This window comes from Culex pipiens, chromosome 2, assembly GCF_016801865.2.
Source record: "Culex pipiens pallens isolate TS chromosome 2, TS_CPP_V2, whole genome shotgun sequence".
Lineage (NCBI taxonomy): Eukaryota > Metazoa > Arthropoda > Insecta > Diptera > Culicidae > Culex > Culex pipiens.
In genome coordinates, this window is record NC_068938.1 from 75,906,059 (window position 1) to 75,919,658 (window position 13,600).

At 36.0% G+C, this 13,600-nt stretch overlaps 1 protein-coding gene across 1 annotated transcript in view; it reads left to right on the top strand.

The window, feature by feature from the left end:
* The window catches only part of LOC120425208 (protein madd-4), a 475,137-nt gene that overhangs the window by 386,759 nt on the left and 74,778 nt on the right, over positions 1-13,600 (top strand). Inside the window, 3 exon segments of the mRNA XM_052707974.1 lie at positions 1,107-1,259; positions 1,338-1,465; positions 2,681-2,858. Coding sequence (XP_052563934.1) covers positions 1,107-1,259; positions 1,338-1,465; positions 2,681-2,858 — 459 coding nt within the window.

A 13,600-nucleotide genomic window follows, 5' to 3' on the forward strand; every position in this document is an offset into this window, starting at 1 on the left:
CTTAAAATTCTTAAATTCTTAAAATTCTTAAAATTCTTAAAATTCTTAAAATTCTTAAAATTCTTAAAATTCTTAAAATTCTTAAAATTCTTAAATTCTTAAAATTCTTAAAATTCTTAAAATTCTTAAAATTCTTAAATTCTTAAAATTCTTAAAATTCTTAAAATTCTTAAAATTCTTAAAATTCTTAAAATTCTTAAAATTCTTAAAATTCTTAAAATTCTTAAAATTCTTAAAATTCTTAAAATTCTTAAAATTCTTAAAATTCTTAAAATTCTTAAAATTCTTAAAATTCTTAAAATTCTTAAAATTCTTAAAATTCTTAAAATTCTTAAAATTCTTAAAATTCTTAAAATTCTTAAAATTCTTAAAATTCTTATAATTCTTAAAATTCTTAAAATTCTTAAAATTCTTAAAATTCTTATAATTCTTAAAATTCTTAAAATTCTTAAAATTCTTAAAATTCTTATAATTCTTAAAATTCTTAAAATTCTTAAAATTCTTAAAATTCTTAAAATTCTTAAAATTCTTAAAATTCTTAAAATTCTTAAAATTCTTAAAATTCTTAAAATTCTTAAAATTCTTAAAATTCTTAAAATTCTTAAAATTCTTAAAATTCTTAAAATTCTTAAAATTCTTAAAATTCTTAAAATTCTTAAAATTCTTAAAATTCTTAAAATTCTTAAAATTCTTAAAATTCTTAAAATTCTTAAAATTCTTAAAATTCTTAAAATTCTTAAAATTCTTAAAATTCTTAAAATTCTTAAAATTCTTAAAATTCTTAAAATTCTTAAAATTCTTAAATTTTACAAATTTACTGTAACGCATTTTGCTCGGATATTTTTTCGTTCACCCCCTCCCCCCCCGAGCCCCGCCCAAAAATCCACTAATTTGCATATTTTTTCCTTAAAGTAGACATTCTGATAATTCCAAAACACTATAAAACATTGAAGTTTGGTGCTATTTTGCATATTTCCCAAGCATGCGAAAATTTACTGTAACGCATTTTGCAGGCTTCGGGTTTTGACTGTTAAAAAAGTGTATTTTCAATAAGATAAGAAAGTCATAAATTACATTAACAATTACCATTTCATTTTCCATTTCAGAAACGCGCGAAAGCGCAGGGTTGGTCATCGTGGACCGAATGGTCGACCTGTTCCCGATCTTGCGACGGCGGTGTAGCGTATCAGCTGCGCCGCTGCCATGCGCCCCACGGCTGCAAGGGCGACGCCGTGCGGTACAAGATCTGCAACATGCAGGTACGTCCTAGAACCCTCGTCGAACAATTCCCCGAGATTAATTTCATTTTATGATATTTTTTGCCGTTTTCTTCTCAGCCATGTCCGGAGCTGCAGGACTTTCGTGCCCACCAGTGTGCCGCGTACGACGACGTGCCCTACGATGGGGCCCTGCTCAAGTGGACACCCCACTACGACTACTCGGAGCCGTGCGCTCTGACGTGCCGGTAAGTTTGCGGACGATAGTGTGTCGTCGGTTGTGAGTGGGGTTTTTAAAGGGGTTTCGTTCCTTTTTTTGTCCTTGGTGCAACAGCTGCTGCTGGTTGCTTTTTTTTGGTTCTACAGGGTTTCTACCCAATATTATCATTTTTATCAACTTGATAGTGTAAGACAAAAAGGATGCTTCCAATTCCCACTGTTTTCCAACCAAAGAGAACATATTTAATTTTCAAGATTTTGACGACCTTCAATTCGTTCAACTGAGGAGACACCGTCACCGTCCTCCTCTCAACTCAACTTGTGAGCTTTCGTTCGCTAGGTTTCCCTGCCAGGAAAGCTCTCCACCTCAACAAGCAGCTTAATGCAGGATTTTATGTTCGTGTGAAATGAAAACAATTTCTGTTTCTCCCGTTTGCCCCAGATAAAAAAAGAAACGGAAAGCTTTTCACCCACACTCCCCAAGGGAGCTCGTGAAGGAGGATATTTTTCATCGCCACCACCAAAATTCAACAGTTTGCACATAACTTTTAATACCGAAATAATACTTTCGCTCGTCGTGTTCGGTCCTCGAGTGCCATATCTGGGATCTTTGATGGTACCAGCTTCCCGAGGAACGGTTCCGATGGGACCCCTTCCCAAACTCCCCCAGCCTTCGTTTGTCTTCATTTGTGAGCAGAAGCCAGATGGCGCTTGGAAGGGGACCAAAAAATGAGGTTTCAACGGCGGGAAGTGTTATTGCTGGGCATTTGTTTCTGCCTCATGTAATGATTTTCGGGGAGCTTTTTGAAACATTTGTTGGGAAAAATGTCAAATTAAACGTTTTGCTTTTCTAAAATATCATCTGAAAAATAAAATAACTGCTCAATTTTAACGATTCATTGCCTTAAGATAATTCCAAGAAGCTGAATCAACCGCAAAAGTTGTTAACAACCGCTTTGGAGGGATTGTCTTACCAGGGAAAAAGGGTCCAACCCTCCTAGGGAAATATTTATTCAGGCCTCGTTTTCCGACGAAACACTTCCCAAACTTTGGCATGACTCTTCCCCAAAACTCCTAAAACATTCTCAAATTGGCATTTTTCTTCTCGGTCCTCCGAAGGTATCGTCCAGCTGCCAGTTGAGGGTGCAAAAGTTTTTCCCACCCTCACAGCTGAATCACTATCGACGGAAATCAGCAAGCAAAAAAAAAAACTAATTGATTTAACTTTTTTGTTCCGTCCCCAGGGGTCGACCCCAGCACCTGTTGGAGGACATGCCGGACTCGGCGGCCGCCAGCGAGTCCTTTCCGCCGGTGGTGGGCGACGACGAGCCCAGCGTGATAGTGCAGCTGTCCAACCGGGTCCAGGACGGGACCAGGTGTCGGCCGGGAAGTTTGGACATGTGCATCCAGGGCAAGTGCCAGGTGAGTTTTTGTTTCTCTCTTTTTCCGAAAAATTGCTGGTGCTAATTTATGGATTTGAAGAGAATTGTTTCTGATGACAGAGTATGGCAATATGGTTTGGGTCAAATATACTCTGTTAGCGGTTATGCCCACTTAAGTGATTTTTTTGAAGTTGGATATCAATTACCCTTATGGAAACTGTGCCCGCATTCATCATAGGCTAGTTTATTGAAGGACCTTCTCAGCGAATCCAAAATATTGAGGATCTGGCAACCCTATCTCAAGATACACACATTTAAAAGATATTATCTGCTTCAATATTTACTTAACGGTTATTTAAAAAATAAAAATCTATTTAGTTATTTTTATATCCGAATCTTTTAAGACCATATTTTGATAAGGTGTGGTGTCAAGTACAAACAAAAAAATATGGTAATATTCATCAGAAAATAATGACAGATTTTATATAAAAAAATGTGTAATATTGCATCAGGAGCTGGAGAATTTCCATCAGATTTTGATAAATTTTCATCAAGTTCACATTTTTACAGATTCAAAAAAGATGTAATATTCAACAAACCAAATTTTAAACCTTCCGCAATTCAACTTTTTTTCTGTGTAGGAAATTGCTCGTCGTTTTCTGAAAGTCAATTTGCACTCGGTTTGTTTTCAGAAAACCCTAACTTATATGAGCAATTCTCTACCAAAACCGGAAATGGATTTTATTTATATTTTTTGATTTGGCTAAAACTTGTGGGGGCCTTCCCTATGACCAAATAAGCTATGTTGTGTCATTTGTTCACACATACAAGTCTTCATACAATTTTGGCAGCTGTCCATACAAAAATGGTATGAAAATATTCAAACATCTGTAACTTTTGAGTGAATTTTCTGATCAATTGATCATGGTGTCTTCGGCAAAGTTGTAGGTATTTTTGAGGACAATTGAGAAAAAATTAGGTACTCGGAAAAAAGATTGCTGATTTTTAATCATTTTTTTTCCTAAAACTCAATTTCCCAAAATACGTAATTTTTTATTATAGAGATTTTTTGATATGTTTTGTCAGATCTTCAATGTATTGGTCGCGTTGGAAAGGTCTTTTGATTACCTGTTCAACGACGGGTTGCATGATAGATCCGGACAACGTTTTCATCGTGATATCTGAGATCCGGCTTCCAAAAAGTGCATAAATAACACTTAATTGCTAATAACTTTTGATAGGGTTGTCAGATATTCAATGTATTGCTCGCATTGGAAAGGTCTTTTAAATACCTTTCTAAAAATATAAAACATGCTGGGGTTTCTTACAAAAACCACTCTTTTTACAATCTTCCGAACTTTAGTCAAAATCGTTTTTTTAGCATAACTTTTGAAGTACTTTACTAAACTTCATAATTTTCAATAGGGACTTATGGGACCCTAAGACGAATCGAATGAGACCAAAACGGTCCAAATCGGTTAAGCCAGTGCTGAGATAATCGAGTGCATATTTTTTGGTGCACAGACCCACATCCCTACACACACACAGACATTTGCTCAGAATTCGATTCTGAGTCGATAGGTATACATGAAGGTGGGTCTAGGAGGTCTAATTGAGAAGTTCAGTTTTCGAGTGATTTTATAGCCTTTCCTTAGTAAGGTGAGGAAGGCAAAAATAACGTCAAATTTGTTTTTGCATGAAACTTTGATTTTATCCAAAAATCACTATTTATTTCAAAAATGCATAACTTGGCGGCAGTTTTTTTGACCATGTTTCTCTATGGCTCAAAAGTTGCGGTTTTTTGTCCCCTAAATCATATCAAAAAATCTCGAAAATAAAAAAATACTTAATTTGGGAAATTGAGGTTTAGTGAAAAAAAGTTGATTAAAAAATTTCCAAGTACCTATTTTTTTTCTCAAAAGTCCTTGATCAGAAAATTCATTCAAAAGTTACAGCTGTTTGAATATCAACGTACCATTTTTATATGGACAGCTGCCAAAATTGTATGGAGACTTGTATGGGTGAACCAATGACGCTAAATAGCTTATTTGGTCATAGGGAAGGCCCCCACAAAGTTTGAGCCAAAACACAAAATACAAAAAATAAAAATGGTCGAAATCGACCGATTTCATAGCTCTAATGGAATTTAAAGAATACAAAAATTAAATAGTTTTCTTCATTTTTGGATTTTACATTGAAGCTGCTCCTACAACTTTGCAGAAGACATCAAATCGATCGTCAAACTCTTTCTCATGATACTGATATTCCAATATATGCAAACCACCTTTGTATGAATCTTAGCAAATAATGAGCTATTTTTAAGGTAGAATCTGAAAATATTGATGAGTTTTTTTTCTAATTTTCTAGTTACAACAAAAAAACTGACAAAAGGATTTGTCAAAGCGTTGTAACGTCACGGCAGACTGTGTCTAATTGTCAAGAAACGGCCATTATTTTAATTCAAATTTTCACAGAAAATATTAAAATGCGAATAATTATAAATTTTTTAAAAACAAACATTTTTTGCTAAAAATGGCACATGTTAGACAACATTAATTTGGCAATGATTTTTTTAATCGTCGAAGTCTTGACCAAGCCTGACCATCTCAAAAAACATTTGTTTCTAAAAGGATCAAAAAATTCTAATAAATATGTTTAAAATATTGACCAATGGTTGCTGTGACATACAGCCCCTGTATAGAACAAATATTGTTAACACTCAAACGCTCGGGTAGTCATTTGACCCCTATTTTTTTCTTAGAAATCCCATAACTTTTGATAGAATTGATCAATTTGGATGCTTTCGGTTGCAAAAGATCCAGATTTGTCTATATTTTGAACTGCCAGATGGGGGACAAATGTGGTCCATTTTTACCGGAGATATTCCGGATTCTGTTGGGGTACCTCGGCCCTCCTATATGGGTATTTGGCCAATATAATAAAAACTTTTCAACAGAAAAATTTCGGAAATGATGCAAAACTACAAGGCATCATCCTAATACATCATCCTGCAAAAAAAATTGACATGGTTAAGTCCTACGGGGCAGCGGAGCCGGTTCCAGTTGGGCAACAATTGACATCAGCTCAGTGAACCGTTTCCGGATAGAACCTGTTCCGGTGCCCGAAGGTCTTCAGCATGTCATGTATCTATGCAGGATGATGTTTTAGGATGATGCCTTGAAGTTTTGCATCATTTCCGATTTTATTCTGTTGAAAAGTTTTTATTATATTGGCCAAATATCCATTTAGGAGGGCCGAGGTACCCCAACAGAATCCGGAATATCTCCGGTAAAAATGGACCACATTTGTCCTCCGTCTGACAGTTGAAAATATAGACAAATCTGGATCTTTTGCACCCGGAAGCATCCAAATTGGTCAATTCTATCAAAAGTTATGAGATTTTTAAGAAAAAAAAATAGGGGTCAAATGACTACTCGAGCATTTGAGTGTTAATAAAGTTCATAATAACCTCTGAACCATCCCAATTAACAAAACTTCATCCTCTTATCTCTCGTCCCTGATGGTTATGTTTTTGCCATGTCTAGAAATCACTTAATAGTAGTTTATGCAACAAGTTGCAAAAAGAACATTTTTTCAGCACGAGTTGCAATTCCGAAAACGCTTCTAGAATGAAATTGTATGTCAAAAATTCATGTGCTTAATAAATTCACCATTCAAAACAAAAACCAAAAAAATATTGACAAATGTTACTTTTCGATACTAGTGATGAAAATTTCAACTTTTCAGCACCAATTTCAATGCTGAAAAGTAGAACTGGTACTGGTAAGGTTTTAAATTTCTATTTAGTTATTTTAGGTAGGGAAAAGTAGACCGTTTCGTTTCTCCAGAAGGACAGGAAAAGTTGACAGTTTCACAGCAAAATTGCAAAATAGTAGTTTTTGCAATTCCGTCGTGAAACTACTTACTTTTCCTGTCATTCTTGAACGACGAAATAGCCTACTTTTATGTACCAAAAATAACAGAATCGAATAGCAACACTTTTCAAAATAAATGCGAAAAAGTTCTACTTTTCAGCACTGAAATGGGTGCTGAAAAGTTGAACTTTTCAGTACTTGTTTCGAAAAGTAACACTTTTCAACATTTTTTTTATTTAAACGATTTATTGACAAAATACATGAAAATTCGACTTAAAATTTCACTCAATGGGTGTTTTTCGAAATTGCAAAAAAAATGTTGCAACAAGTTGCAAAAAGAGGATTTTTTCAGCACGAGTCGTACATTTATCCAACGAGGTTCACCGAGTTGGATAAATACGAAGAGTGCTGAAAAAATCAAGTTTTGCAACGAGTTCCATACAACATTTTTTGTAATTCCGAAAAACACCCATTGAGTGAAATTTTAAGTCAGTAGAACTTTTCAGCATTTATTTTGAAAAGTGTTGCTATTCGATTCTGTTATTTTTGGTACAGAAAAGTAGGCTATTTCGTCGTTCAATAATGACAGAAAAAGTAAGTAGTTTCACGACGGAATTGCAAAAACAATATTAAAATTTCGTTGATCTCAAAGAATCTCATTTTTCAAGAATAATTTAATTTGCAAGGTCATAGCAATAATTCATATCCAAATTGCACACTATTTTCGCGCGATAAATTAAAACTTTGCCCATTTTTTCGCGCCATTCCAGTCGATCATAATTCCATTCAACTTCGCAATCGCATCCCAGCTGCCGCAGCACTCGAAAGCAGCTTTTTCCTCCCTTCCCCTCCCAGTATAACTTGAAAGCTTTCTCCACCGGATGTCCCAGACTGAAGCAAATTAGGCCCACGCGCGATTCGTGGAATGAATCCCAAGAATACAGTTCCTAATCACGACTGCGGGTCGGCGACTGTGTTTCGATTCGATGCGATGTAATAAAGCACAGTAATTTAGTGATAAACTTTTTCCGCCTCTTCCTTTTTTTTGCGCCGTTATGTATTTATTCTGTTGCCTTTTTTCGAGAGGCTTTTTCCGAGAGGGCCCAAGCTGCCACTCATTGCCACCCACCACGGCAGGGCGAGTGAATTTTTCACTGTTCAACAGTGTTTTCCTGAAATCGCGTTGGAAGAAGCAGATTTGCTGCGAAAAAAAGCGGAAAGCTCGGAAATATCCTCCTTGGTAGTGCGCTAAGAGTTTTCTCTAGCACGCGGAAATATTTTAAGACCAGCTGGGGACTGTGAGATTGTTGCGAAAATCTGGTTCAATTTTTATTCAAAATGATTAACTTGAAGTTTTTCTAACCTTTTTTAAACATTATTTTTGCCTTGAAGCAGCTATAAAATCACTCGAAAATTAACTTCTTAATTATACCTCATAGATAAACCTTCATGTTTACATTCACATATAGACTTAGAATCATTCTCTGAAAAAATGAATGTGATTTTTATTAACGGTACACATCAACCGTCTTTTGCACCTAGATTTCTGTAACTGACATTTTAGTATCTTCAAAACTACGGGAACTATCGATATTATTTTTATTCATCCCCTAAATTACTGTCTTCATAGTTATTTACAACGAAGTTTGACTTTTTTTACAATCAGATTCTTGCAGGATTAAGTTTGACAATTTTGGAATAAGAAGACAACAACTTCCTAGATTGCTGTGCACCCTTAACACAAATTTCTCGGCATTCAATAATTTATTTTTTTGTTTATTTGTTTTGTTAAATGTTTGGTATATTATGAAGACGTAAATTGTTTCTTTTTTATATCCGCTGTATTATATTATCAGAGGTCCAATTTTCAACGTTCCAGAGAGTGCCTTCTCTCTGAATGTTCCTTAAATACAATTTTAATAATTATTAAGATTCCAGAATTCTTCGAAAAAATAAATTTAAAAAATGTCACATTTCAGAGCAATATTTCTAAAATCAATTGGAATCAATACATGAAAGATTAAATCAAGCTCTAGTAGCTATTAAATGAAAAGGTTTTGTCCAAGGATCAAGATGCTCTATCAATGTTTGACAACAAAACTTGGGTTTTGGCTGCTCCCAGGCTGATTTATGTTGAAAAAAGTAACATTTTTTCGAAATATTATCTCCGAAATGCTCTTTTAATTAAGGTAAATGGTTTGAAGGATTTTTGGAATTTTTTTTTGTGAAAAAAAATGTTTTTCAAAATCGCCAAAAATCTATGCCCAATTTATTTTTTCTGATAAGTCAATACCTACAACTTTTTCCAAAGCACCAAATTGATTCCATTCCTTAAAAAAAACATTGTGTGTAATCATTCTGTCATAACCGCTACAAAATAATCGTGAGTTTTTCCAATCTTTCATACATTAAAACAGCAGTTTTAAAACAAATCCGACCTCTGAAATATTTTTATTTTTCAAAATAACCTATTGTTTTAAATTGTCGTTATATATTTTTTCGTTATATACTTTGAAAAATATTTGCAACGGCCTTATAGTACAAAGAAAAAAAATCATGGTGATATTACATCTGGGAAGGGGAACATCTTTTATGTCAGAAAAAAGGTGTAATTTTACCTCTGGAAATGTGTAATTTTACCACTTTTCTGGTGTAATGTCACTTTTTCAGTCTAAATTGATTTAAAATTACATCAACAAAGAGGTAATATTCAACCTTCCAAAATTAAAGCTTCCAAATTTACATTATTTTTTTCTGTGTACAAAAAAAAACATTTTTTCAAGATTTTGTTGAAAATATCTTTTAAATGAAAAATTGTTCATGTAAATTTTATGAATAAAAAGTAATTTTCACCAAATTAAAAAAAAATGTTTTTTTTTGTACTATAGGTTGATAATTTAAAATACACTTCTTCGTACTGGCGCTTACTTCACAAAGTCAAATCAATGAAAACTATATAGTTTGCTTGTAAATTGATGTTTTAAAACAATACAAAAGGTTTGGAATCATATAAAATGCTGAAAGTTGCTGAAAAAGTGATGAAAATAAAATTTAGTTTTCATAGGAAATTTTGAATGTTCACCATTTTTATTTTACTAAAATGGCTCTATCTTGTCACTGAAGTGCCAAAAAATAATTGTAAAAAGCCAATTTTTCAGAAAATTGTTACCTACAAGATTATGGTAAAAGTTTTGATGCCAAAATTGTTAAGGTGGATTTTTGAGAGAAATTCGTAAAAAAAATCAGGCAAAAATAATCATTTTTCCAACTTTATCATGCTGTCAATGAAAAATGACGACTTCTGGGTCAGTATGAATACAGAACGTTATTGATAGGACTTCTTACCATGTTTTAATGTGGAATACGGTTTATGAACAAAATGTGAACCTATCGAAATTCGGGTGAGCCTGAAAGTTCCCACCACATCGCCTTTATTTTGGACACACTAATCAACAATGCCTTAAAAAGCAAAATCGGACTTTTTAAATATTTTTGCAAGTTTACAATAATTTTTTGAATCGACCCTTGATGGTTGTAATATTTTCAGGTTTTTGCATTCTTTAAAAAAATGAATTTTCAATATGGGGTTTTTCAATTGTTCAAAAATAAAATTTCGTCAATTATTAGTTTTTTTTTCGAAACTTATAATTGCTACAACTGTAATGGTGTTAAATGATTTTTTTTTTCGGAATGATAAAACCATTGCTTGCTATTTATTTATTTTTAAAAATTAAAAGTAAACACTTATTAATAGTGTGGTATATTATTTCTCAAAAAATCAAATACTTTATAAAATAAATGCTTACTAGAATTAGGAATTAAAAAAATAGAAACAACGTTTTTCGTAGAGCAAAAGTTGCCCCACTTTAACAATGATCTCCCAAGCAGGAAAAAACAAAAAGTGCAGTTAAAAGTAAATGTTATTGTTTTAACGTATTGGAATAATATTGGTGAATAAAAATGAAAATAAAAAATACAGATTAAACTATTTTTAAGTAACCATTAGAAAGACTGTTCTAAATGTATCAAAGTACAATTTCAAAAGCTCGCGAAATAAATCCCACCGTGCCCTTTAGCTCGATACTTCACCAAAAACGTGAAACATTGAGAGAGAAAGAAAAAAGTGGCGCCCGAAAAGCGAAAAGATGAAGTCGATTCCGCTGCCTTTCTGGCGGGAGATGAATATTTAAAGGAAAGTTTTATGCCAACTGCTTTCAATCCAACATCGCCCTCTCCCGCTGCCTTTTTCCCACGACCTTTTTCCCTTCATCAAAGCGCATTTCCTGCCCTACCTCCTCCTTCTCGGTAGGGGCAAATTGAATTAAAGCATTGATTTTGATTATATACGATTTTTTCGGAGCTTTTTTGCGCTCCTTTTTTTCTGGTGAAGTAAACGAGAGTGATCCTTCCCTTTCTCGGAGGATGGCTTTGATCCAGGGAAGGTTGCGGAAAAAGTGAGGGAAAAACTGACTTTTCCTCGAACCACGTGGGGCTTTTTTCCACGCTTTCAAGTGTAAGCAAACTTTCACTCGAATCGGTGCAAGAGCTATTATTTAGCTTCTGGTTTGATTTCTACCTTATATTTGTAGAAGTTTTCACAAAAAGATTTCAACATAAATATTGAAAAAAAAAAGTGTTTTGATTCTTTAGCAGATATGACATTATTTAAAAAAAAATTTACTCAATTAAGATGGAATCTTTTCACAAAAGATGTTGAAAGTACCAGTTGAACTTTCCCTTTTTGAAAGCTCTAAAAGCTTCCCAAAAATTACGTCTGTTTGAATGCGAGTTTACATCGAATTACATGTTGAATGCGAAGTGGCATTTCCGCTGGAATGTGTTGCGTTTCACTCCTCCAACAAAAAAAGAAAACTCCAAAAAGAAACTTTCCACAAATGGCACAAGTTGTGAGTGAAAACTGACATTTAACTGTGTCGCACATCTCACTCTCACCAACCGGGAACGACTTTTGATATTTGGAAGTTTTCGCCTAGTGGCACCTCTTATTTGCTGTTTGCGGTGTACAAATGACTCTCGGGAGACTTAATGTTTCTTTTCCATTACAAGTGTGTTTGTGCGGGGTTGGAAAACTTTTCCCCTGGAACAAAAAAAAAATACGCAGGAAATTTACTCTCCCGGAAAAATAAAAGTCCTACTGGCGCAGGTTGGCCAGCAGATAATAATTATCACGGCCCACCGGTCCACAACCTCGAATTACAAACATTTTAATTATGTTTAATTGGGACCGATGAAAGTTAGTTTGCACTCTTCTTTTTTATCGCAAACTGCAAGCAAATTTGCAAAGTTTCGCAAGTGCCACTTTGCGACGGAGAAATGAAGAAAAACCGAACTTGGGAAAAGTTTTTCCGACCACATCCGATGCAAAAATTAGAAGAGAAAATTTTCCGAATCAAATATTTATCTAAGTTAGCGCTGGATACTTTTGAAACCATTTTTACAGATTTAGTCACAGATTTAGTGTTTTTTTGTTTTTTGGTTTTTGTTTTTTGGTTTTTGTTTTTTGTTTTTTGTTTTTTGTTTTTTGTTTTTTGTTTTTTGTTTTTTGTTTTTTGTTTTTTGTTTTTTGTTTTTTGTTTTTTGTTTTTTGTTTTTTGTTTTTTGTTTTTTGTTTTTTGTTTTTGTTTTTTGTTTTTTGTTTTTTGTTTTTTGTTTTTTGTTTTTTGTTTTTTGTTTTTTGTTTTTTGTTTTTTGTTTTTTGTTTTTTGTTTTTTGTTTTTTGTTTTTTGTTTTTTGTTTTTTGTTTTTTGTTTTTTGTTTTTTGTTTTTTGTTTTTTGTTTTTTGTTTTTTGTTTTTTGTTTTTTGTTTTTTTGTTTTTTGTTTTTTGTTTTTTGTTTTTTGTTTTTTGTTGGTTTTGGTTTTGTTGGTTGTGTGTTTTGTTTTGGTTGTGTGGTGGTTTTTGTGTTGTTGTTTTGTTGTTGGTTTGTTTTTGGTGTTTGTGTGTGTGTTTTGTGTTGGTTTTGGTTTTTGTGTTGTGGTTGGTTGTGGTGGGTGTGGGTTGGGGGGTGTTGGTGGTTTGTTGGTTTGGGTTGTGTTTGTGGTTTGTGTTTGGTGTTTGTTGTTTTGTTTTGGTTGTTTGGTGGTTGGGGGTTGGGGGGGTGTGGTGTGTTGGGGGGGGGTGTGGTGGGTTTGGGTTGGTGGGTGGGGGGGGGGGGGGCGGGGGGGGGTTGGGGGGGTGGGGGGGGGGGGGGGGGGTGTGTGGGGTTGTGGGGGGGGGGGGGGGGGGGTGGGGGGGGGGGGGGGGGGGGGGTGTGGGGGGGGGGGGGTGGGGGGGGGGGGGGGTGGGTGGGGGGGGGGGGGGGGGGGGGGGGGGGGGGGGGGGGGGGGGGGGGGGGGGGGGGGGGGGGGGGGGGGGGGGGGGGGGGGGGGGGGGGGGGGGGGGGGGGGGGGGGGGTGGGGGGGGTGGGGGGGGGGGGGGGGGGGGGGGGGGGGGGGGGGGGGGGGGGGGGGGGGTGGGGGGGGGGGGGGGGGGGGGTGGGGGGGGGGGGGGGGGGGGGGGGGGGGGGGTGGGGGGGGGGGGGGGTGGGTGGGGGGTGGGTGGGGGGGGGGGGGGGGGGGGGGGGGGGGGGGGGGGGGGGGGGCGGGGGGGGGGGGGGGGGGGGGGGGGGGGGGGGGCGGGGGGGACGAAGTGGTGTTTTGGTGTTTTGAGGGGCGGGAATTGATAAGTATGTTATAATGCTAAATAAGTATCGCCGCGAGCACACAATTCGTGTTATATTTCCGCACATCTGACGTGAAGTGGATCTTCGTGTGCAGCTTTTGCGACGAAGTTCATCAAAAGCTCCAAAAGTCAACATGATTGATCAAGTTCTTGTCCTTTCCATCAGCCATCTCGTTTATCGTTCACTCAACTCCAGCCTTTCATTGGAGGGCCAGGACACATATGAA